Source organism: Poecile atricapillus, chromosome 16 (genome assembly GCF_030490865.1).
Source record: "Poecile atricapillus isolate bPoeAtr1 chromosome 16, bPoeAtr1.hap1, whole genome shotgun sequence".
In the NCBI taxonomy this organism is placed as follows: Eukaryota; Metazoa; Chordata; class Aves; order Passeriformes; family Paridae; genus Poecile; species Poecile atricapillus.
The window spans coordinates 7,453,739-7,480,992 of record NC_081264.1 but is presented as its reverse complement, the minus strand read 5'-3'; the positions used below and the strand labels follow the sequence as shown (position 1 = coordinate 7,480,992).

The following is a 27,254-nucleotide window of genomic DNA, read 5'->3' as shown; positions in this document are numbered from 1 at the left end:
AGCACAACTCTCTCCTAAACTTATGTACCCATTAAAATGGAACTAAAGTAATCTAAACTAAAAAGGAAAAGAGAAATTATTCTTAAGCGGCTTAATAACTGTTTTAAAGGAGAAAATGAATGAGCTAGCTCATCCACCAGGCTGAAATGTACCTGAATGTCTTGTTATGGCTGAAGACTTTCAACTCCCTAATGAGATAAACTGAAATGAGTGCTGAACTTCGACACCCAAAGCTCCAGAGAGCAGCTACTGTTCTGCCCTCAGATCTACGTGTGCATAAACAACAAGCCATGAGATCTGCTTAAACCAGACAGGACAGAGGTCTGGATTTAATCAGGAATAACCTAATGCTGAGTCCATATTAAAAAAAACCTTTTCTGTTCTTCTGGACTTTCTCCTCCCACACTCCAGCACTGAGGAACAGAGGTGGACAGTCCAACACCTTCACACAGGAGGATTAAATGTTACAACCCCTGTAACATCTCTGGGGGGCTGACACACATCAATCCTGATTCTGCTCAGAAAACCTTATTGCAGAGTTAGTGCCATCTGAGACACTGCCTTCCCCTGCACATATATGATTAATCCTCATCTTCCCCCAGTGTCTGAGCCTCCTGCCACTATTCCTGCTCAGAAATTAAGGACTCTGTGAACAAAGCACAGGAGTTGTACTACGCTATGTATTTAATGTGTACACAGGAGAAATCAGCGCTGTGGTAGTGCAGGAGAGAACACGCTGCAGAGGAGGCACCACTATCACTGACCTACTTTAGACTGGGGAAGGGATTTCAGTAAGACTTTCCCCCCCACACCCCTCACAGAAGCAGCAATTTTTGAAAGTCCTAAATTTAGCAAGGTTCTGAGAACAGCATTCATAATTTCTTGTTAGTGCTGTTCCCTTCTCAAGCTCATATCACTTTCCCCCCAAATTTATGCTCTCTCTCTTTGACTGTCAGGAAAAAAAAATAAGCTCCTTTCAACAAAGAGGAAAGAAGAAGCTTCTCTTTCACAATCTTTCCTCATGAGGACAGGAGTACTCTGGACACTGCCAGGGCATATACATTTATTTTTTAATATCAGATGAGACAGCTTCTGAAAGCACTGCAAGTTCTCCTGTCTGACATTATCCAGTTTACCACAGATAACAACCCTGAACTGGAAGCTTTCCCCTGCCAGAATGCCTAGCACATAAAATTATTAAAGGCTTAGCAGTGGTTTCAGGGCTGCTCAAATGATGTGCTGCAGCAAAACCTGATTCCCATTAAAAAACCAGGAGCCATCAGGAAGAGACTCCAGTTCATCACTCTGAAAGAGAACTGTCTTCCTTCATTCATTCCTCACTAGAACAAATTCTGGAGGTGGGGGGGAAGTGAAATACTAACATGTTAACTAGGTTGCAACTCACAGGACCCTTTGGATTGTTCAGGATATGAAGATGCTCCTAAGATATTGTAGCAGCAGCAGAGATGTTCTGAAGGACTGAGAAACCTCTGCATCCTGCACAGACACTAGCCAGTCCCTACCCACAATTGACAAGTTTGTTGTTTTATGATGTTTGGCTGCACAACAGGCAGAGATTCCTAGCATTAAAATAATTCAGAGCTGATAGAAAATAGGTCTGAACTAGTTTGCTGCTACTAGTCCATGTTTTTTCAAGTGATCACACACATACTCTCAAATTAAGCTCAGTGGTCATACCTAGGAGTACCTCGTAGGGAAACCATAATGTCAAACTCTTGAAACCACATCTTTAGACACCACATAAACTCCATGCATGTTGACCGTAAGATTACAGGACACTTAACATTGCTACATCCCAATATTTGTTAACTACCACAATGTTCATTTGCTGCATTGCATGAACAAATCGTATAACTGCAATTTCATCTGCTCACAAAGATTCCAGCTGAAAATTCACTTTAATATGGCTTTAATAATACATGAAAGAGATTAATCTATAATTGTTGATTTTTGAAATAGCACTTCATCATGTCACTCAATCTGAGTGCTTTTGATCATTAAAACTTGCATGATTTTTCCATCTTGGTAACGAGATTCTGCCTCAGCTGAGAGCTGATCTCATCAGAGCCAATTATAACTCTATAGAAGACATCTGACCAGACCTCTTAAGGATTTTAAAACTGCAATTTTATTTTCTTTATTTTACTGAACAATTTAAAGTTCAAGCAAACCTTGTTAGAACCTTTAGTATCCAGGAACTCTCAAGCAAATGACATGCTTGGCAGGAAGCTACTGGCAAAAAAGTGAACAAAAATGCATCACTGTCTTGGCTTTTTCTTAGCACACAAGTCAATAGTTACTTGTGCCTTTATTCAAGTCAAAGTGCTTCTTTCAAAATGCTGTGGGATTAATCTCCTGACCTTATCTAGCATGAGATATGTATTTTATTTGACTTTGATTAAATGGGGGTATCTCAAAATTATCAAACAACCTCTTCAAGAGTGTAAGATTTCTAGCAACTGAATATTATAACAAGCTGCATAAGCTCAGAGACAGATACATCTCCCATCAGATCTGCACAATCACTTCTACCATTAACACAGCCACATGAAAGATTTTAATCTTATTTTAAAGAGAGCTATGCGAGACACATTTCCTTGCAGAAATTCTTGATTTCCACCTTTTCCCTTTAGTGGCACCTACACTCCAATCGCATTTAGAAAGGAATGCAAATGCTGAAGCCTTTGCTGTATTTTGCATTCCTTTCTTTTCCTGCATCCTCTAAAGGTGCCTCCTTGCTCTGCACTGTAATCAGCTCCCAGTCTGAACTGATGGCAGCCAGTGAAGGCTGGTTAGAAGTTTCCTGCAGCTCTCTAAATAGGATGGTACTGTGGCTTCTGAGAGGTTCATCAGTATCTTACATTATTTCACAAGATACAGAAGATCTTGTGCACTAATGCACCAAATAAAAATCAGTGTTTAGGCATAAGACTAGAAACTGCATCCACTATAAAGGGTTTCTGTAAATAGATTCATCTACATATTAGGATTAGTTTGCATATCATCAGAGTTTCACTGTGAATTCAAGTGAGTGCAGCAATATGTGTGTATAATTATTACACCATTACTGACTATCAGCACATCTCTGAGGATGTCAGACACGGCCTCTGTTGTTGCTCTCAGTTAATAGCAAGGAAATTGAAGCACAGATAAGTGGACTGGATTGAGGTCACCAAAAGAGCATAATTCAGGTATCCCAAGGCCACTGAGTTAGACTGCCTCTTTATACTCTCCAAAATTCTCCATGTGATGCAGAAAATGTTTAAAATTTTTCTTCTGAGGAATACTCAGGTAGTTCTGGGTATTCAGAGCTCATTAAGGTGAGGCTGACAGGGTGGCACCGCAGCAGTTGCCATGACAATGGCTGGATCTTCGCAGAGACATCGCACACATTTCAAATCAAAACCTGTGCAAGTCTCAAAGCACCATCCAATGCTTTAAGAATTCTGACAAAATCCCAAATCACCTCCTAATCTCCAATTTAAAAAAGTACCATGCATGCAAGAAGGGAATTCAGACTGTGAAAGATTCTACCTCTGCCAGAGCTGAAATACAAAAGCACAATGCAGAAGAATTTTTTCTGTGAATCTCCTATATTTTGGAAAACTAAGTACCTCTCACTACAGACAGGGAGGAATACCGTGTTCAGGGGAAGACAGACTATCAGTAAAGGCAAAAATCCTCATGCCCTTGCTGTCACCCAATTCCACAAAATGCTGAAGAATGACAGAGATGCCAGGGAGGGGAAAGGGTTAGTGCCAAGTACTCTCACTGAATGCATTTCACAACTCCTTACAGTCAGGTCTGGTGCAGGTGGGTTGCAGATGGAGCCATGGAGGAGGAGAGCTTGCACTCACCCCTCTCTGGAGTTACAATCACCTAACACCAAATCAGACCGGCTTCTATGAGATTCCACCAATTCAACAGTCTTAGATAAAAATTCATATCCAGTATTCAACACTTGGTAACAGCATGCACAGATACATCCATTATTTCAATTAACTGACTACAAAAGAAAGAGATCAGAGCTCATGTCTCAAGTCCCTTTAAGAGCCTCCAGCTCCCAAGCTACTTGTTATTTCCAAAAGCACAAACATTAGCATTACCTTTTGCTGCTTCAGACCGCTTAGGCAAATCAAGTGTATCAAAATTCCTGTCCAAATCTCCATTCTTCTTTCCTGTGCAAAAAAGAAGACAACAGATGGAGAAGACTGTCAGTAAACTGACAGGTAAGTTACTGTCATGTGCATCTACAAGATGGGAGAAGATACAGACCCAGAATATAAATCACATACTGCTACCCATAATTGTATGTATCTGACTCACAGTCCAGCTGCACAGCTGTGGTTTTAGCATGAGCAAACTTAGGGACCAACACCCACACTGCTTTCAGGTTGATCTGCAAACATGCTTAGCACTAGCATTTCAGAGACTCTTAGGAGTGCTTTAAACCTTGGAAAATTGTGCCATTTCCCATCCTGGTAAAGCTGTGCCCCTCCCTCAGAAGCCCAGTGTTTACTTGTTTTCACAGAGGAATTCTGACCTGAAGCTTAGCTCAAGCAAAAACTCATCAGCAGAGCAAAAAACGTAACAGCTTTGCTTTGCAGCCTCTGTTCTCAATGCAACAACCAGGCAGGAAGACCCAGATTCAATATATTGTACAGACAGCATCCAACAACTTAACTTTGAATTGCCCTTCAATCAACAAAGTGTCATTTTTGCTCTTTATTAGAGGCAAATGGAAATAATCCCATACTTTTGCTAAGAAACAGTGCCAAACTATTACATCAGCTTTAATTTATACAACCTTTACATAAAACAGAACAAAATCTGCACTTTAGTTTGAGAATTCAAGGTTATGTAAACACATGGGGAGGGAAGGGTTAGTTTCCATGCCCCCAAGGAGAGACACTGTCTTGGGTAAGCCCACATGGAAGCTGTGGGATAAGCAGGAACCATGCCATCAGAGGAATATTGGCAGCAGAGAGTGAGACTGGGAAGGCAGTGCAAGAATCTGCATGGCTTCTGAGGACAGCAGTGTACAGCCTAGCTTTCCCAAATTATTCTGAGGGGGGAAAAATCAAGTTATTTAGTCCCTCTCCCTCCAGAGCAGGGAAGGCAGGTATGATGGGATGAATTCAGACAATGCAATTTAAGCTGCCAGAATTGGCTTCTGCACAGGGACTACCAGGCTCTTAATGGAGGTTTTACAGAAAGGGCTGGAAGCTCCACCAGTCAGGCTGCTTAAAAGCAAACAGGAAAATGGTTCTTGAAAATGTAATGAGGAGATTAGTCTGAGTCTCCACTGCCAACAGGTCACGAGATGGGAAAGGCCAGTCCTTGCCTTGTTACAGCAGAGGGGCTTGGTACATGCACAGTGAATTCAATGGGTCGCTCTACCTTTCCTCTTGACAAAAGGATAAAAATAATCAGTAGTGTACAGAGAAGAATTAGAGCTTTTAAATACTGTTATGAATATTTAGGAATAACACTAAGAAGGAAATCCCACCTCGAGGTAATATTCCATCCTCTCCCTTTCTTTCAGAGGAGATGGAATCACTCTTTTCTTCTGAAATGTCAACACAGAATATCAGCTAACTTCAACTATTGTGCAAAACAAAACATGCACCTGGAAATTCTGCCCATCTGAAGTAATTTCCTTAACTAAAGTATGTAAATGCTCATCTAAGCTGCCAAAAGGTCATGCAGCCAGGTACCACAGCACTCCTTGAAAGGTATCTTTTCTAAACGAAGGGACAGGAATCAGTGACACTTTGCAGCCTTCCAACAATTTTTTGCTCTGTGAAAGGAGCAACACATTGCTTGGGGAATCAAATACCAGAAAGAAAAAGTGCTGCACATCACCAAAGGACTTTGCATTTCCCATTTCCTAATGGCAGCTGAACCCAGTTACTTGCTGCAAACCGCTGTTGACCCTTAGGGCATTGACAGGAAAAAGCAGGGCAGAGGGAATTAAAAGGAAAAAAGCATTCAAGGAAGGAAGTCAGTGTAGGAAAAATTAGAGACTTAAAGCAAACCACTAAATGTGACTCCATCTTATGTACAAGTAGGACAAACTGTTTTTTCACATGACCCCAAATTTCCTGTCTTTGCCATTAGATAGTTTAAACCTCAGAACATGTTCTCAGAGAGCCAGACCCTTACTTGACACAACTACTCATTTTGGAAGTTCTCTCTGTAATTTAAAGGTTGGTTTGGCACTTCCATCAGCCCTGCAGAACAGAGATGGCACAGCAAGAGTTCCCTTCTTCCCAGTGGCAGTGTTTAGTAAACACTGTCTGCACAACTTGTTATGGAGGAATTGTCCAGGAGTGCAGTGTTGGCTGCTACTTTTGAGCCGGGAATGCCAAAGCAGCTGCCTATTTACTGACCCATCTTTCATAAAGACAGCACCCTCCACCTGTGCTCTGGGCTCCTTAGTTGCTGTCTCTATTTCTGGGCCAGACAGCAAACACTGGTTTGGAGGAGCCTCTGCTGGTTTGTGTCTCAGCCCTCTGAGGAACTCCCACCTCACAGGCCAAAGCCCGTCTGTTCAAAGCATGAGCTGCCAGCTGCTTGCCAATGGCAGCAGTACAGAACACACAACTCTGACCAAGGGGATTTCAACTCTACAAATTACTTGATTAATCAAATGGATTTGGTTTGGAAATATCCCAAGCACCTACATTTCCAGGGCTTTCCTATAGAGACAAGGTGAGCAAACTGCAGGAACACTCCAAAACAAATCCACCCTGAAAGCAAAGGTTTCAATCTGAGGCCCAGCAGTTCTTTTTCCCATTTGATTTTCACAAATACTGGAGTTTCTAAAAAGGTGACCAAATTTAGCAATTCAAAGTCTACTGATTAAAACCCTCTCAGCCATCCCCATGCAGCCCTGATAACATGAGATAATCAGAGTCACTGCCAGATTCTGTAGCTCTGAACACCCTGCTCTGTCCCTTGAGCCTGTGCATTTGTTCACAACAGGGATGTGAACACACACAACCCAGGTGGCTGAGATTTGTATGGAGCACACCACTGCTGCTTCTTGGGCCTTCACAATCGGGTTGTGCACCACAGGGGTCTGAAACCACAGCACAAACTGCACCTGCAGTAGGAGAGAAGTTTAAGATCTGTTTTTGCACATTTCCATTTCCACTCATGTCTAGGTTCTTCAGGTTTTTCAGCCTGAGGTGTGTTAGAGAAAAGCCAACGCTGTTGGACGAGAAGCATAGCTCCAAACTTTGCCAAGAGACAGTTTTGAACATGCCCGCTGACAGGCCTGTTTTATGAGACCTGGCTGTAGGACTGGCACAGCACTCTGGTTTGGGAAAATTGCCTGACAGGAGACTTGCTTGTGCAAGATGCAATTTACAGTCTCTGAAACAGAGGGATTAAAATTCTTCCCCTCTCTCCCCTTGCTACTTTTCATTATGTAAGAAACAACCAAAACATGACCTTCAGCATTTTCCATCTGTCAGAAACTCCATACAGACTCTGAAGTGTGACCCAGTGTTATTAACCACTAATGTTGCTGTTGATCTTCCTCAAATGTTGTTTTGCTTTACTGGATAATCATACCATGGTGCAGCCAGATCACTTCTGCTGAAGGATTAATTCCCAAATGCTTGCTTTCTGGTTGAAATAAAAGTTTAAGGCAAAGTATTTCTTCATAACTATCCCACCTTATCCTCCCTGGTGCTCATTAATACAGCCCCTGAGCTGGCCACAAAGGAGCGACAGAAACCAAGGGCTGAGCTCTGTCCTGCCAACAAGTCCATCTTCCACAGCCTTACCACTCACAGTCCAAAATCAGTGTCCTGCAGAACACTACCCAGCACCATTTCTTGGATGGAGCAATTAGATTTTGGTTGGTTGGATTTTCCCATCCCCAGCGTTTCTCCTTTGGCCCAACCCTCTAGAACCCATAACCTGAAATAAATGTCACAACCTGAAAATGCCCCTGCCTTCATCCCCAAATTAGTCTCAGTAAAGGAGTCTCCCAGGCACCCACAGCCTATCAACTTCCCAGCCAAGGGAAGTTTTTTGTGTCTTCCAGGTGCAATTTTACTTATTGTGCTGGGAGGAGAAGCTGAAGCCAGCCAACCAAAGCCCCTGAGAAAGGTACTGAGGTAGCTTCACTCAGCTCCTGTGTGTGACAGTAACAGAGCTGCAGCAGCCCAGGCATGTGCCCACAAAGAAAAAGAACCAAGCACCCCTGAGAACACGCACCCAAGTGCTGCAACTCACAGCTCCTTCCACTCCCCAGCCCAGCCAGCAGAGCCTTCCATCAGACAGGGCTGGTGACACAACCCACACTTGGGTGTTCCTGCTCTCCTGGGCTTAGCAGGTCAGCTGCTCAGCAGTTCCCCTACTGCACTTACACCAAAAATGAGTAAATCCTTGTGCTTTCCATTTGTGGCATGGAAAGACCAAACTGCAAAAGCTCCCTCAGAGGATTTTTCCATGTCTGCTGAAATGAACAGGAGGATGTGCTGGGGAAGCAGAGGAGAAGGTGGATGAACAAGACCTTGATTTCAGCTCTTAGCCTTGCACGTGAAAGCTGAGCAAAGCATGTTATGGTGATGATGAAAAGAAAATATTGCAGACTCACCTTGATTGAACCACTCCTCTAATTACCAGAAAAGCAGCAAAAGAAAAACAAAAATTTACACGATGAAGAAAATACAAAGGAACAGTCACAAAGAGGTAGAATTTCACAGAACAGGTTCAAAACCTGAGTATTACAAGACTAGAGAAGCTTCATCAATTAAAAAAACCAAACCAAGGTATTTCACTTTCTCCCTTCCTTCTGTTCCTGCTAAAAATTCCCAATCTTTCTATGCACAGTTTTGTGGGGGTTTTTTTTGGTTTTTTTTTAAGCTTTTCTTTCTCTTTATTAAATGAAAAGGTGCTCACAGAATTGAGGGGACAGAAGGATGACTAGCCCTTTGCACAAGTGTTTGAAACGCTGTGATCAATGACCATGAAATAAAACAAAATAAACATGGAAACACTGTGAGATTAAGTGAACATGAAAAGGAGAGAATAGGTTGATTTTGAAGACTGAGAAAATTAAGATAGGTTCAGACCAGTATCCACGTAAATGTAACAGCGAGACAAGGGAGTTTCTCTTTATGATTTTAAAAGCACATTTATGAATAGATTTTAACTTTTCTTTTTAAGCACAACAGTCGTCTGAGACCCTCTATTCTTCCGATCTACATCCTATGAGCTGTGAGCTCAGCATTATCACCAGTTGATTTCCCTCAGGGGAACAGCATGCCTTCAAAAGAGCACTGCAAAAAGGTGGAAAAAACCATTAAAAAATATTGTCATTTCCTGCTGAACACACAGAGCCAAACCCAAGCTGTCACTGAGTGCCTGCACTGCTTGCTGCAATCCACAGGCTCATCCCCAGCAACAGATGATTTTGAGACCAATTTATCCCAAAAGACATGAGCTGGTGCTTGAGCTGATGAACGGAAGTACCTGGGTGCACAGCCCCAGGAGAGGGATCTCTAGGTGGGATCTGGCAGACACCTGGGTGGGACACACACCTGGGAGTGCTCCTGGTCACTGCCATCGAGGGGATGAGGACAGGTCCCCTCAGCACAACGCCCTCCCCTCCTCCCACGGGGCACTCAGAGCTTTTATGGCTAAAAGTGTTTCCATTGATGTGTTGCTCTCAAGCAAAGCAACAACATGAACTGCAAGTGGAGGGGAACAGGCTCAAGTCAGCACTCATGCAAGGTCTCCAAAGGGTATCACACTGCAGGTTCAGTCACTCCCTGTAAGAACAGGCAGAATTATTTCCTTAGTTCCCCCCAGCTCCCTCCCCTCTTTCAGAAGATTCCCATCAATTTTTTATTTTAAACAGTTTAAATGTAGTTGATGACAGACTAGTCTGCAAAAGCAAGTTCACACTGTGATGACTTCCCTAACGCATATGGAAACACATAATATTTTAATAACTTGTGCAGGTCATATCAAAGAGTAATGAGCACCACACAGTCCATCAAGTTCAAACAACTCCATATCAGTTCTTTAGGGGCAAAACCCTTACTTGTACCTGGCTATAAATAATAAGCCAGGATGTGTGCAGACATGAATGAGGAGAATGAAGCCTAGACAGAAAATGGAATTTATTATCTCTGAATTCATCTAGAACAGTCATTTCTCTAAAAAAGGAAAGAAAACAATTCAGTCTAGAATAGTAATTTCTCTAAAACAACAAAGAAAACAGATTATAATTTGAGTGTCTCTTTGTAAAGGAAACATGGAAGGGGGGCTACTGAGACTATTAATCCTCTTTTGTAATGAAACTCATTTGCAACACTCATGCCCCAGAGGAGAGAACAGGTCTAAAAGTGACTGACAATTAAAAGCAAAAATCGTGTTTGCAATTTAAATTACTGAAATAGTGACTGAACTGGGAGGTTGTACGTTTTGGCTGAGTGGGAGGGAAGGCTTTTAGTTTGTTTTCAAGTACGAGAGTCTTGAGGCATGGAAGATGTACAGGCAGGAGTGCCATGCAAGGGGATGGATGGATGGATGGATCCATGCTGGCCTGGCTTCCCAAGAAGGGGACACATGCTACACAGCCAGGCAAGGGGACTGAGCAGAGGTGACAGATTCAAGAACACAGCAATGCAGAGGAGAGGCAGAGCACATCCACCTTTTTCCAACAGCAGTGTCATCTGTCAGCATGCAGCACTCCTGTTTAAAGCCAAACAAACTTACAGCAATTGTGGAAAAAAGAATCCCAAACATCCAATAGTGGTGCAACATGGGAGATAAACACATGCCAGGACACTGCAAACACTCCAAAAGCTGCATCATCCTAAACAAGCACGATGAATGTGCTTGCACAGCAACATTACCCCCACATCAATTTCCAGGTCTGAGCTATCTGCAGCACGTACCTTTAGCTTTTTTTCCACCAAAACAACCAGCATCATCTTTCTTCTTCTTCTGGGAGCCTCCTGTGCCTGTAGTCTGACCAGCATCTAGTTCTTGGTACTTATCAGCTCCAGGGACCTCTTTGTGGACATGATAGGAAAGGTTCCGCATGATGCACACACAGTTCTCCACAGACTGTCACAGAGAAATTGATGTTATACGAAGTATTGCACCCCTTACCTGCAAACCATTGTATTGCACAGAGGAGGGATTGGGGAAATTGAAAAAAAGAAGGCCACCTGTTCCAGGAAATCCATGCAGCTCTCAAGGAAGATTTAGTCAAGACCCTTAAATTAAAGTTCATTCTTCTTCTAAACCCCATTTTATTTTTCCAAAAGTGAAACGCTTTATAAATAGTATCCATTCAAAATGAAAACTCTCTAATCAAAAATACCACTTGATCTTACATAAAGAATACAATTCACCAAAAGATCAAACACACAGCAGAAAATGATCATATAAGGATCTTATTTTAATCCAAGTCTCTCTCTCGTTCTTCCAACATTTACAATCTCCAAGGGGCCCATTTTATTAAATTTTCTCTGGGTCAAAAGCTAGGCCTTGTGAGGATTTCAATGCGAACACACGTTGTCCTGTAGTAATAGCTAATCCACAGCACATCGGGTTCTGACAAGAGCAATGCTCTGTAGGTTGCAATGGAAACCACCAGGTGGTTACAAAATCCACTTCCAAAATTACCTGATTAAGTAACAAGGCTTTGTAACTCCCCTGTTCAGGCCATCACATGGTGAGATTCAGAATAAAATAACGATGCTTTACAAGCCTTCTGGTGTTATAAAGAAATAGTATGCTCTTTTTTTAAACAGGTTAAAGTTATTATATTCCTTATGCATATAAATACACTTTCAAGTGCCACAAGATGATAAAAACAGATTAATAAAATCTGCACTAAAAAAAAAAAAAGCTACAGTGAAAGTGCTGCAGGTCTGAAGGCATTTCTTAGTGTCTAAGCACTTCAGTCTTCAGAGATGGTGCTGAATAAAGTCTTTAAAATGGGAACTGACTCCTTTGCTGCTTTGTGCAAATGGGACTCAATTCTGATTTGGAGACTGCACTTATAAATGCCAATTAAGTAATGCAGAACAATAGCAATAATGTCACTGCTAATAAAGACCTACTCTCCCCATCTCTCTCAGCGACCAGCCTTTGCTCCCCTCACCAGCCATAGAGAGAAACACAGCGGCATCCTGCGGATACCCCATCAGCAGTACCACACATACCAGAGATGAGATGAAGACAATTACTCTATTTTCTGAGGCAAGCATAATCTTCTTCTGATACCAGCAAACAGAAGTTGGATCCCAGTGCAACACTTCAGCATAAATTAATGCAAACATCCTCTATGTTTTAATACTCAAATTCACCTTATTGTCCGTGTCCTTCTTGCCAACCGCAGACTGCAAAGCATGAAGGAGGGCATCCACCAGGCCATCACACTCTCTCAGTCTTCTGCGTGCTTCTGCTCCATCTGAACTGACATTCCTGACAGGAGAGAGTTGAAAGAAAATTCAGCCCTGTAGCCTTCACTGCAAAGCTGAAGGTGCATTGATTTATACTACAATTATTAAGAACTCATCACCTTGGATGAAAAATTAGGAGGCCAAGTAGACTGACAAACCTCCTAAATCTCAGTAAAGCATGGGCAATGCACATCTGCAACTCTCTGAGCCTGATCAAAAAGGGGAACACATTCTCTACATTGCGGGTGAGTCCAGAGACTACCTTAAACCAGCCTGGAGTCTGCAGAGCAAACAGTATGCAAACCAAAAATTTAATTTCAAAACCAGCAGTTCCAAACGGAAAGATACTTTCACCACCTTAAGAAAAACAAGCAAAGTCACAAGATTGCTCAGCAGTATCATGGCCACAGAAACTGAAAAGGCTGTGTGCAGCAGATTCAGCACAAAGTCTTGATCAGTCACCTCTGGTAAGGGAACAACAACAGTTTACATGGCTTTGAATTTCTCAAAACACTGCACAAGAGAATTCCACAGATAGAAGAAGCCAGACAGAATGGAAGGCTACTTGGAGTCACTTTAAGTTACACTTGTCAGTGACTGCAGAAACTGTCAGAGAGGACCTTTGAACTTGTCTCTCTCCGAGCAGGCACAAACTGATACCCCAGCCTTGCAGAAGCATCAGTCTGCCATTACCCAACAAATATATAAAATTCAAGTCAATTTTCCAAATGCTGCCTTCCCCCCCTTTTTATTTAGGGGAAGATGAAGTGACAGAATTATTCTTAATAGTGCTCACTGACCAAACCTGTATGGAAGCTCTTCCCAAAGCTGAAAGGCACTTTTTTCAACAATAACACACACAACCTTTCAACTTCCAGGTCTTTGAATCCCACAAAGCCATGTAAGGTTACCTCTCAAAAGCTCAGGACAACATCATTACCTTCTGTTATCAGGATCATGCAGTCAGTTTTTGCTTTTAACTAGATAGACTGCCAATCTCCAAGTAATTAACAGATCAATCGTGGTCCCTTCTCATGTCCTGGTCATTCTGGGCAGGCTACTGTGCTAATTGCGTAGCTAGGAAAACTCACATTTTCTCGGAGATCTCTCAAAATCTGAAGGCACTTAATTGTGAGCTGTAACAGCACATTAACTTTCAATTAAGAACACAAATGAAATGCACAGATAAATGAATTCTCTCCTCAAATCCTAACACAGCTTCACCTCTGGCAATGAATGCTAGGAGGCAGGTAAGGTGGATATTAAAATGATTCTACAGGATAGATGGAAGAGAATTCTACATGCTGTTTTCCCATCTCAAGTTGTACTAATCCTTTTGTATCAAAAACACAAATGTGAATTTTAATGCTACGTCTTTATGAAACTGAAATTAGAATTCATATTCTCTGAAATACCTTTCAGGAGTTATAACAATAAATGATAGCAGCTCCACCTTCAAGCACATCTATTAATGTGGAACACAACTTATTAAGCTTCAGGGTGACAGAAATGCACTATAAATGGTCTTATCTGGAGCTGTGTATCACATTTTTTATTCCCTCATTAAGTCTCAGAGTGTTAGAATTCAGAAGCAACACTTGCAGACTAAAGGCAGAACAGCTCAACCTTCACACCTTCCTTGCCCTATGGCCCACTCAGAACAGATTTTTCTGTGGCTCATTTGTGCTACCATACTTGAACCAAATTTATTTTAACTTTGGTTATGAACAGTGTCACAGTATTGTGTATCCTGCTTTCTTCTTGATCTGTACTGGGGCTAATACCAAGGTAGACACTGATAAGGTTATGACTGAAAAAAATATTATAATATTGTATGTGTGACCTGCTGATTTCACTGTCTCTTGAACTACAGAAAAAATTACTGAAAATTAATGCCCTGAGAAAATATTCCCACATATATCACACATAAATAAGCATGAAAACTCTGCAAGATCAAGTTAATAGCTAATTAATGCTATGACTAAGTTATCCAGACATCAAACTTTGCAGTTTTAATATTTTAACTAGCACATCACAAAATGTATCTTTATGAGCATCTCATGCAGAAACATCTGCTCTATAAATACCCAACTCTCGGGATTTTGTTAGTCCTCCCTCCCTGGGTAATGAGCTTCCTGCAGCCCTTGGGATTTATCTGCCATGGAAGAATAAACCCCATTTCCTTGTCTGTAACTGTACCCCAGACCTACGGGAGAGCTCAGCTCCCACTCCTGTCCCAGCAGTCCAGGCAGATCTCAGGCAGACAAAGCCCAGGGAGATCAGCACCTGCGTCATGAGTCTGCTCTTCCTGCTGCTCCAACACTGCAGAAGGCAGTGAACATCTCCAAAACCCCATGGAAATATTTGCATTTCAGATCCATGCCAGTCATCTCTAAGCTCTAAACTAAGGTGGGCCCTGTGAAAATGATGACAGCATGCTTTGACTAAATTCTCATCTGGCAATCCCAGGAGAAGTGCTGCAAGGTTTGGTTTCCATGATCCAGAGCTGCCTTCACAAGTCCCATCAACCCAGGAAAATGCCAGGTTGTATTTCTGCTGTGATGTTAAGACTCTACCATCCACCTCCTTGAAAAGCATCACCTGGTAGTCACTGATCAAATTCACCTTGGGTCTTCAGGAAGGGCTGGAGGATGAAAACAAAAGGGACAACATGGACAGGTGGGCTACTGCTGGCACCAGTCATGAAAAAGGACAGAAACTGCCATGGAATAGTCAACCTGACAGTACACTCCAGTGACAGGAGTCAGGAAAAATCTCTTCCCATTTCACATCTGACCTGGATTGTTCTGCATCTTTTATCTGTTAAACGTGATGGAATGAAATGTAACCAAACCATCGTCCAAAGGAAGTTTTCAAAGCAAGGTTTCTGAACACCCTTCTTCCATGAGTGATGGAAATCAACAAACATGACTGATTCCAGCAGTTAAGAGAGGCTTTAGAGTCCCCTTACACAGGGCAACACTCCACAGAAGGAATGCACAGCCTCACCCTGGCCAGAAACTCATGCAATGGAGATATGTAACATATGGCATCCAGACTTGGAGAAAGTAGAAAGCTTTGCTTTTCATTTAACTTTTCTACACATTAGACAAGTATTGCTTTACACTAGAAGTAATTTTTCAGTAGATGGAGTGTTTCACACAAGATATCAAACAGAAAGGCAGCTGAGACCCCAGCTGAGGTGCTGCTAACTCTGTTACTTAGGAGACAGGCTGCCATGCAAGAACTGGCATGGCCACAAGATCCTGCAACTCAACAAATGATCTCACTGACTTGCTTGCTGGGGCAAATTAAAATCAAGAACCGCTGCAGATATAAGTCAAAGCCACTTATTGAAGTTTGAACAATTCTGCAAGGCTTTTGAGGCTCTGCTGATGAGCAAATATCCTGTTACAAAGAAAAATAAAGAAAAAATGACTGCTCATTCAGAAGGGTGGGAATGGTGAGGGGGAACTACCCAAACTATTTTTACACAAACCAGTGACAAATGAGACCTGCCATTCATCCCCAGTATTCTGTACAATCTGTTTTCCTTGCCTTGTCTCTTCACCCTCAGGAAGGTCTCTGCTGCTTTCCCTGACTTTCCTGCTTTTCAATACTTTTCCAAAAGTCTGTTAAATGACAAATGTATTTTAAAATCAGAACTGTCTTTCTTACGTCACAATGCAAAGGGTAATAGAAACCTTCAGCGTGCTTCTTGTAAATATACGCAGTCTGAACAAAAACAAAACACAGAATTATGTAACTCCAGGTATATAGGAACGAAACCAACTGCATGACTGATTTATTTAACACAGTAAAGCACAAATCTCATTCCAGAGATTTTAAATCTCCAGCCTTTATCTAGAAAAAGCAACCTGGATTCTTCCTCAAATTCTTGGAGTCCAGACTGTGGCCAGGACTAGTGGAAGAGAATTTGTAAGGATGTTGCAGTATGTGCTTTCCCTGGGAAAAAACCCCAAAACAACAAAGCAAAGAAGCACTAAGTAAATGTTAAATAAAAGTAAATACCCACCAGCATAGAAACTCATCAGGCTAGGAATGCAGTCTGTTGCTATTAAAGACTTCAGAGAACGGGGGCGAGCGTGCTGAGAAATCTGTTCACGCCTTAGATAAGGTTATCATTATCAGCAAAGAGCTGTCTTAATAATATGCAATTCTGAATCCTACATTTACATCTGCAGAACAAAGCTGGCATTCCTCATCCCTAGGAGAGGTGAGCTGTTACTACTGTCTGTGCCACACACCAGAATTATCTTCAAGAGAAAAGACTTAAAAGTAATTAAGTATGGGTACTTAATTTCCACTCTTTCAAGGCAATCATGTGGCACTGCCCCCTCTGTGCTCTCCCTAATAATCTGACAGACAGAGTGGAGATGGGGAGAGCTTTTGGATTGTTTTCTTTTTAATGATAAAGAGAAAGTTGAAAATAAAGGCAGAGACACCTTCTTCTCTGAAAATTGAAACTAGTATTTCCAGGACTGTTGTGTCTGTCACTTGGCTGGAGAGCCCCATCAGTTGCTATCCCACCGTGCTGCAGATGAAGCCAAGGCTGGAGTATTACTGAACACTTACCCTCCTGCCTCAGTTCAGCAGGTGTAAAAAGCACTTTGTTTAGAGATCTAGCTGGGAATGAAGACAACAGCTTGAAGACTCTGCTTTTTCTATAAATAGGAAGTTGAACTTGAAATTTTCAAGACATCCTCCTAACGCTTCCACCTTTCCCTGGAAGAATCCCAGCTAAGAGATGAAGCTGAGACAGTGATGAGCTCTTTCCAACCCCTTGCTAGGCTCTGACCAGCACCATCACTGAGGCTTTGCTGTCCAGACACTGAGCTTTGCATACTTCAGCTGATAAAAGACTGCCAGCTTCTCACAAGTCTAGCTTAAAATGTATTAGTTGTTCTGTCCACCTAGTCTGGAAGGCAGAACCCTTGCTATACAAACAACCCTTCCATACCCACACACTGCTTCATAATAAAGAAAATTTTATTTGGATGCCAGCCAAAGGAGATGGATCAATAATAGATGTAGTAAATGAACTCTATTTCCAAGTGCATTTTGAAGTCTGCTATGTCTCAAAGGAGGAATGTACAACACTTAAAAATCATTCCATCATTTCATGCAGAAATAGAATGGATTCCATACTTCAGTTCACATCAAATATCAGAAAGTTTAATTGGTATTAAAGTTCATTGTTCTGAAAACGAGAGAAAAAGAAAGAAGCTGCCTGTGACACAAAGACAGCCTGATCCAAGCAGCTCTGGTCAGAGGGCCCTCCATAGCACAATGCAGTTTGTCAGCAGACAGCTCAATCAGAACTCAAGCAGAGAATATGGTAAAGAAAGCAGAAAAATGCCAAAGTCCAAGTGAAATGAGCAGAAAGCCAGAGAAGCTCTGCTGATGCTCATTTAGGTAAAGGAGCAGCTGGGAAGTAGTTGTTCAGACCTGGGATCCAAGTGGATACTGCTGCTCCATTCCAGCATTCACTGACCAGTTACACCCAAGAGAGAAGCAGCAGAGCAGCCCCAGTTTCTTTGGATGCAAACCCTTCCACCTATTTAAATAGAGTGGTTGGCTTTGTTTAGTTGACCGATTGCTCAAAAGGACACGGCAAAAGCTACCCCTGAAAAAGGGCTTTATGAGCTTAGTCTATGCTCCAGCAAAACTGGCACAGAACAAGAGATCTACAGGTCACCCTGTCACCTCATATCCATGTCTGCACCACCTACAAGAGCTCTCCAGCAGGCTGGAGCTCAAGAGTACAGTTTAACAAATGATGGACTTGACATCTGTACCTTCTTATCTGTGGCATTCTACACCCAAAACAGCTTGTAATGCCTTTTCAGTAAAATACTGACTGGTTACTCCTGCATGACCTACTTGGAGGGCCTTAGCTTGCTCTCCTGTAATGTAAAATGATGCAGAAACGCATTGCACGAGAATTCCTCGATGCCCAGCAGCTACTTAGCTTCCAAATTATCCCAGTCTCTGCCTGCAGGAAAGGCCAAGGGGCTCTGCTTGCTTTATCACACATGCTTGCTGCCATTACAAAGAATCTCAAAAACACAGAAAAGAGATGGCACTACTCTTAAAAGGATCGGGGCTCACAAGCCTTCCAAAGCAGACTGCATCCATTAGAGTGGGTGCAGGGACCTTTGCTGCAGTCCTGCTCTTCACCCCACCACAACAACAGACATATTTGTAGATTCCCTTTCCTGACAGCCAGAGGAGGAGGGACCTAGATTCATTCCTAAGTAATGACAAAAGGCAGTAAGCAAGTGCACAACTTTAAATTTATACCTCAAGATATGATTGTAAAGCATTAAGGTTGCATGTAACTAGGTTATGTCTCTGCTGCTAAAATCTATGCATAATTTATTTATATTACAAGCTAAACATCAGGAACTGTCAGGAGGAACCCTAACAGCTCCTTACTAGCACGAATTAAACGCTCTGCTCATCATATAAGCCCCAGGACAGCCATATGCTGTGATCCTGCACAGTATCAGTAAGCTAATTAAGAAACTGCCTTCCCTCACTCCTCTCTTTTGTGTGGGTTTTTAATTTGAGTTGATTTTTTCCAGTCTGGGTTGGGCAGATAAGCTTCTCCCTTTTCGTGCTACTTGCTGCCTCCTAAGTGAAGATTCACGGGCAAATTTTGGTTCCATTTTTATCTCTTTCTGAAACTATTCCTTCACTGGAAGTCCACTTCAAAAGCACCTGTTGCACACCAAAAAACTGACAGTATCCTTAGCTCCAGTACCTGGGACATCAATCTCCCAAAGGCTGCACCCACTCTGAACACAACATGAGCCCAGTGGCCTCCAAGCACTGCGGGTGAGTGGGGGACAGAGATGGCAGCATCTACCCTCAGCTCCCCTGCATGGGACAGCGATGCATTCACTTTTGGGACAAGTCCTCTCCAGATGATCTTGGTTAAACAACTGCCCTGCAAAAGCACAGGAAAGACCACTTGAACTAGGATAGGAGAACACACAGAGTAAGAGGGAACATCAAACAAACAACTTTGTGCAAGAACCCTTTTTGGAGATGGGGAGAAGTGTAGCTGCTGAGGAGGGCTCTGTACTAATGCAAATTGGTTGCTGATACGAAAGCGGGAAATGTGAATTTTCAGGTGCCAGCCTTTAGTTTCTACCTTCTCAATTCTGCCATGCTTCAGTGAGTAAAGCTCCCTTGACACCATCTGGCAGCACCACAGCAGTGTCACCTGAGCCTCACCTCCTGCACCCTGCTCTGCACTAGGCAGCACTTGCAGGTCACAGACTGGCACCTCAGCTGGAGATGAAGGCTGCCTCCAGTATATGAGTGCACACAGGACAAACATTCGGTGACTGTCACCACATACTATTATCATGCCTCCAGGATCTAGAGATGGATAGAGCTTGAAAGTAATGCATTTTGAAAGCTCTAATTCCCAGGCACTTTTCTTCAGAGAAAAGCCACACATTAATCATTAATAAGAAAGGAGGGCATAAGAACCAGGTTTTGACAACCTTCTTTTCATTCCTCAAATTCAGCACACAGCAATGGGAAGAAAAAACAGGCACACCAACACTACTGAAAATACCAATACAGGTATTTTCCAGGACAAAGAGAGAGACCTTTTCTGCCCAAACAAGACCACAGGTTGCCTGACAAACCTTCTTTACCTCCAGGTGCCTCACAGACGCCCACACTCCTGCTACAAACAGTGTGTGCAGGGCTTGTCTGGGTACACACACTTGTTACAAATATATAAAGACATGAGGACTCTCACTCAGCCTTACCTGTGACTGAAACACTGCAAGTGACATCTGCAGGACAAGATGTACAGGCATGTACCATAATGCTCTGTCCTCCTCAGAACAAAGGCTTAGAATATTTGCATACAAAAATGATTTGACACATCCCAAGTATTACTGATTTACCATCAAGCTCTGGCAGTCATTTTTCCTCTGAAGTACCTAAGAGGAGCCTGCAGATACTTTTACATCATTTCTCAACCTGGTGGAGTATATTTCTGGCTCTGAATCCACCTTATGCCATGTCTTCGAACATCGTATCTGACATTTACCAAACCTCTCAGGTTTTGATTCCATGGGACCAAACCCTTCATTTATACCTACAGGAGTTGCTTATTCCCAGTTGATGTCTGTAGGATGAACCATTTCAAAATCTTTGAACTACTGGTATTTACAGCAACTTCAGAGGAAGGTACACACTGAGGTGCCAGTCCCACATTAAAGACAGAAGAATGAAGATCAGTGAAGTCTAGATTCCCTTAAGGCACTCAAGCAGCCTGAACCTCAACAAAGCCAGAAGGAGACAGGGCTATTAAAAATTAAACCACAAAAAGGTTTATACCATTAATTTTGCCTGTAATTATGTCAGTGCAGTAACCCAACAGCAAATAAATCAACACTTCTCAAGCCTCCTGGTACAGCTCCAGCCACCAGGTTATCCCTTCCCTTCTTAGGGGCTGATGTTGGACAAGCTGTTATGTGCAATCTCCAGCTGAAGAATGCGTGTTTTTAGGGAAAGTCAGGTGGGTGCAGTTTGTTTGTGTTCATACACCTTGGCCAGGGCTCTGAACCCTGAGGGTATTTGTGAATACGAATTTCTGTGTACTTGGAGAACTGACAAGAAATGCTACAACTACAGATGGTACTCCTGGAAAAAGGAGCACTTTGCATCTGTTTGCTATGCAAATTAATTCATTTAACATTTGTTGACAGCAGGTCAGTTTAGCACAGGAGTCAGGCTAGAAAGTTGGCAATTTAGGAACTAAGTTCTACTCTGTCCTCTTATAAGTGAAAAAATCCAAGAGAGAATTAAAAGTAATTAGGCAGAAAACAGCAATTAAGCCCAGAATGAATTTAATTTTTAAACCATTAAAATTCTTGCTGCTTCCAGATAACTAGGAATCATGGTAGGTATCTCCACAGAAAACTAGCAAGATGATGTGACTGCAACAGTCCTCTGATCCACAGATGCAGCAACTTCCCTCCAAAGCAGGGAGGCACCTTAGGAGAAACCAGGGGACCCAGGGAAGGTCTCTGTACTGCCTGGGTGTTCAGGAACCACAGATCCATCTTTCCCACAAGAGCTCAACTCATACTCTTCTCCTAAAGTACCTCAATGTCCGGGTAAAAGTTGGAGAAAGGATCATGAAATGGCCTCATGAAGATGCATTAAATCATTCCATTATTTCACCTGAAGTGCAATTTGAAGACAAATGCTTCTGGATTGCAAATGCCAGTAGGGATTTAAGGGTTTAAAAAAAAAATATTAAAAAAATAAAAAAATTAAAAATGCAGTAGCTAGAAGAGACATTCTCCACATACTTAAAAGACTAAAATACAATATGAAATATAAAACTGGTATTGTAAATGAAATGAAGGAACATCTGTGCATACATAATGATTCTCCTATAGTAAACAAACGTCATCCTTACTTCCTCCCCAGTCCTATTGCTTCATAACCAAAAATCCACTTTGCTTTGATTTTTACTGTTTTTTTCCAGATTTCTACCACACGTTTCTTTTATCAGCTTCAACAGAATATAAGAATAGTCCTGTTTTACAAAATGACACCCAAGGCAGCATCCCACAGAAGGCTCATGACCATTTGGAGCAGTAAAGTGATTATGGATATTGCAGACCTATTCATCATATTGGGTCTGCCCTTAGAAACACAGCAAGGTAAGAGGAAGCATCTTTTTCCTGATCTCAGGATAAGAATGGAGACAAAATTATCATCACCTGCACTAGTTTCTGAAAACTTCAGTGGGCAAGATAACAAAAGAGCAGCCAATAAATTTCATTATCATATCATACTTTGCAATTTGCTGTGCTGCCAAGTTTCCAAAGGGGAACACAGGATTCCCCCAAACATTTATTTGAACAGAGTTTTTGGCAAGTCAAGTGCAGAGTGAGATGGCACACAGAACCCAACAGCTATGCTGCACATGATACCAGGATTCCAAAAATCCCTACAATGGGCACAGTCACAGGAGAGGGCTTGACTTTAGAAGGAGCCCTTTAAATAAACAACAGTCAATATAGACCTGCACCAGTGGCCTCTTCCTCCTTTGATTCCCACTGGCTCTGGGTGTTTGTAGTCAGCTACAGTAACCTGGAATGGACACCACTGAGTGTCCCAGGTAAGCCCAGAATGAAGTAACACAGCAAAGCAGATTTCTCAAAGATAAACTGTGAGCAGCTTCTCTGATTTCCAGTTTGTAAATTATCAGGTCCAATGTTTTTCCATATCAGACACAGATAAAGAGCAGGCCCCTTTTTGGGTACAAGTCCTGTGGCCACACAAACCAAAATCAGTATCCAGCATCACAGAGGGAATTTTGTTACTTCACCAAGTGGGTAAATCAGGGCTACAGAAAGCTCCAGCCAAGGGCAGAGTACATGGATCATGGCACTTATCTTTTAAGTGAATTCCCAGCCCTGGTGCAGCTACAGATCTTTGCTCAGGTATTGGCCCCTATTACTGACCCTGCAGCTGAAGCACCCTTCAGGTGCCTGCCACACCACACTATCCCTGCTGTTAATGCAGCTCTTCATCCATCCACTGGGCCAAGGTGCCTAGGAAGGATACCTGGTACCAGGTATCAGCTCACCCTCACCCACTCAGACCTGCACACACAGCAGTGCCTGAAACCCCAGAGTGAGGAGAGGGAGAAACAAGTTACACAGGGGGAAAATGGGTAAGACTGGAAAGGAAAATGAGATGGACCAGGAATTGAAGAAGTAAAGGTATATAATTGTAGTGTGGGTTTTTTTTAATTACTTGTTTTTAATTATTTTGAAATGAATGTTTCCATGGCTCCACATTATCAAAGAAGAAACCTAGATTAAGAACAAAATAAAGATGAGTAAGCAGTGTTAAAAGCAAATCAAGTAATAATTAACTGTCAGTTCATGCTGTGAATCACTGAGTTTGAAACAAACTCACCCACATCTGTTGGTAAACTTTATTAACTGAAAAAATGACACTGAAATGAATGCCATCCTGCATGCACAACGCCTGTCTTCTGCTTAGATACCTGAACTGCAAGGACATCTGAAACCTCAGAAGCTCAGAGATTGTTCCAGTTATTTTGGGAGACAACGCAGCTCACACCTGAGGCTCACTTTCAAAGAGGACAAAGGGAGGCTGGCACATCATCAAGAGGCCTAACCTCCCAATTAAATATCAAACTGGTGAACAGTTTGCAGTCTGCAATAAGCTCCATTTGTGGAAGATTGAATTTCTAGGACCAGCTACTGTGTCAACGAGAGAAGCGTAGGCAAAGGGGTTTTTAAACACTGATGTCTGTCAGACAGATGGCTGCAACAATTTATTCTCTGTTGGTGTTAACTATCACATCTTGCTGCTGCTTTTAAAGATGAGCTGCAGAGGATTTCAACACACAACACAAAATAATTTCCAACAGTTTTAATGTTAATTACTTTTGATACGTCCATTTAGACCCCTAGATCCGGAAGTGCTCTACAAAAGGTGTTTGTAATGTCCCTGACATGGGAACAGGAAACACTCACCTGCTCCTGTCTCTTTCCTGCTTTCACTCACCTCACTGCACGAAAAGGGGAGACAGCAGGGCAGCCCTCCCCAGTTCCTGTGCAAGAGGTGGTGTCTCCCAGCAGAGACATGGACAGATTACCTTTTCCAGATTACCTTTCCCTGCTCTCACATCCCCATCTACCTTAAGCAGCCTCAGTGAAGCATGAGATCACCTTGCCACACATCTGATGGAAGCTTCAAATTTTCCACCAGGAAGCACAAAGTCCCTCCTGACTATGAGAGCAGTGACCAGAGATGAAAGGACTGAAAGACATTTCCCCCTTCAACAGCAGAAGCAGACACCATTCACTGGGTGCTGACCTGATGCATGAGGACCACTTTGAAATATTAGAAGTCTAAATTCTCTGACAACTCAGTACTGTTCCTCACCCTTCTTTGTAGGCTTTAAGAATACAATGTCCAAAAGGGCACAAGCTTTTGAGTTTCCTGTAGAATCAGTGCCTTACTTCAAAATAAAAAAAAACCCAACAAACAAACACAAAAACCCAAACCCAACTGATGAATGAACCAAGAGATACCCTGGAATACAGAAGTTTGACTGGATCCACATACTAATACAATTTGATGTGGATTAGGCTAGTCTACTAATGACCAATTTATTGTCTATACTTACTGGAGAATCTCATATTCATTGAGATAATCCTTTCATTCCCTCACCATGACTAATTTCCTCTTGCAGAACACCCTTAGAAATGAGACACTAGTAAGTAAAACCCTATGATGCCTGGAGTCTGCTTAAAGGACCTCAGCTTCCAGTGGGACTGCAAATAATTTCAGTAATGGGCCCTTTCAGAACACTTTTCATTACTTTCTTCATTTGTGAAGTTATTTGGGGGAATAGTTATTGCAATTTAGAGACCACAAGCCCAAGAAACAGAAATGAACTACCTTCTGAAGATGCATTCTTCAGCAAAAATCTGACAGGAGTACATTTAAGAGCAACAGAAGGTATAATGCCAAATCCTTATTTGTTTTATTCAAACCAACTGACTTCATCACAAAGCTGAAAAATCTAAAGAGAGCATAACTCTTTTTTCTCAAACGAAAAGCGAAATAAGACCCACTCTGTTTAGGGGAACATTGGTACTTCAGGTTTTTCAGACTGCTTTAGGACTCCTCCTGACTCTAGCTTTTAGCATGGACTGTCCTGCTTGCAAGGTGCTCTCAGAATTGCTAACACAGTATGAAACCAGAAAAAGCTCCTTTCCAAGGAATTTTAGAAGGAATACTTAGAATCCTAAACAGTCAGCAGCTCAAATTCTTCACTAAAAAACCCAAGAAACTGTGGGAAACCCAATCCACAGCTGTGCCTTACCGCAGGCAGCCAGAGGTGTTCTTGAAGACCGTTGTCCACTCGGCGTCGCGCGGCTTCGAGTCCTCGTTGGGCTCGCTCTCCCAGCCCGAGTGGGGGATGATCACCTCGTTGGTCAGCGTCTGCAGACCATGGTTGATGATGACCATCTTCAGGGGCTCGTAGGAGGATAAATTCCACAGAGTGCCTGCAGGGGATTATTAAATAACCAGAGTATAACAACCACATTAAATCTGTAGGTTAAATAGAATCACAGGAATCACGGAGAAGTGCTTGAAGGTTAAATCATAAAACTAAACAAGAAGGCAAAGCAACTTGATGAGAGGCGAGACCAGAACCAGCTTAGGGAAAATCCCACAGCTTCCTCAACAAAGCAGGGAAGAACTTGTATCAAGACATGGATATTGTTGAACTCATCAAGCTCTACAAAGAGTACATAAAAGTGATGTACTATTGGCGTTTAATAAGATTTTTCTTCTGTATACAAACTGTGTTACACTTTCAAGTCTAACTACGCCTCAAAAAGTAAAAATTCATCCAGTGAAGCAAAGTATATTGAGCAAGTCCTGGGAGAGATGAATTTCTGGAGGATCACTGATCTTATGCTTATCTTCTGCACAAGATAATATTTCATTGAAGTCTCCTCTCTATTTTATTTTCACATTTTCCTGTCACAAGCAATATCTGTGTTCAAATCTCCTGGTGCCACAAGCATATGATTCCTTGAAGAAGCTGGAAACCAGAACTCCACTGTCTTTTCATTTTTGCCTCAATTATGAGCCAAAGCAGACAGAAGTCAAACATCAAAACAGAATAACAGAACAACAGCTTTATAGCTGCAAAATCCCGAGTGTTAGATAAGTGATACAGCCTCCCAGCAGACCTGTATCAGTGTCCTGACAGCTATTACTCATCAGAGTAGGACTAAAACAGAACACTCACTTCAGAGAGAATTTCTGCATAGACCCAGCCCGGTACCATCTGAGAACTGTCAGCAACAACACTTGGAGGGAGCCAGACACACGCTTTTGGTCTCCAAGGAAATGTGTGAGTTCTAGCAAAATTTCAGACAGCCCAAACAGAAAACCCAGATTCCCCAAAACACACAAGGAAACTTTCCTAAACAGATCGAATATCAACCTGAGGTTCCCTGTGTTACTATGAGTATGAACTTGTGCAGATTACAGTACAGACCATAAATCCCCACCTCACTGTACATACATCTAAAAAACACAATCAAACAACTGAAGTGCAACCTTTTGTTTCAGCCCCTTTCAATCTCCCCAAGTTTTAAAACCTACAATTTTCAAGCTTTAAAGGTGACTGGGAAAATGCTTTGGATCCATGACCACGTGGCACAGCCTGACATGGGGACCTGCAGGAGCCTAGCAGTGACTGGACATAGAATAATGTATTAATATAGAAACTCTGAGGCAGACAACAGAATGAACATCATCATATTTCTTGTAGTCTTTTTTCTGAAGTAATTCAAAAGTAATACCTTTTTGGCCTACTGCCCCTGCCACACACAGACACTGTATGAGATTTTTATAGACTCAGCTTACAAACAAGACTGTAGGTAAAAGATGAAGCTTTAAACACTTTAAAAGTGTTTGTGACTGCAAAACAACAAATGTTGAAGAATAAGGAAAAAAGCAAAACTAAGCAAAAAGGGCTAGCTGGCCCCATTTTCTTATCAAAATTTACATCTCAAACTGGCTCAAAAAATATACAACATACAAAAAACAAACGTAAGTCAATAATTATAATAAGACTGAAAAAACGGACATATATGCTACCTTGTTAAATACTTTACTAGACTGTTTTGCTTCAGTTACTGTACACCAATTTTTTAA

At 42.1% G+C, this 27,254-nt stretch overlaps 1 protein-coding gene across 3 annotated transcripts in view; it reads right to left on the bottom strand.

The window, feature by feature from the left end:
• ARVCF (ARVCF delta catenin family member) overlaps positions 1–27,254 on the bottom strand; it is a 136,393-nt gene that overhangs the window by 35,234 nt on the left and 73,905 nt on the right. For all 3 annotated transcript variants that reach the window (XM_058851801.1, XM_058851803.1, XM_058851802.1), the window contains 4 exons: positions 25,402–25,585; positions 12,369–12,486; positions 10,947–11,118; positions 4,128–4,199 (listed from right to left, as the gene is read on the bottom strand). In XM_058851801.1, coding sequence (XP_058707784.1) covers positions 4,128–4,199; positions 10,947–11,118; positions 12,369–12,486; positions 25,402–25,585 — 546 coding nt within the window. The remainder of the gene's footprint in view (positions 1–4,127; positions 4,200–10,946; positions 11,119–12,368; positions 12,487–25,401; positions 25,586–27,254) is intronic.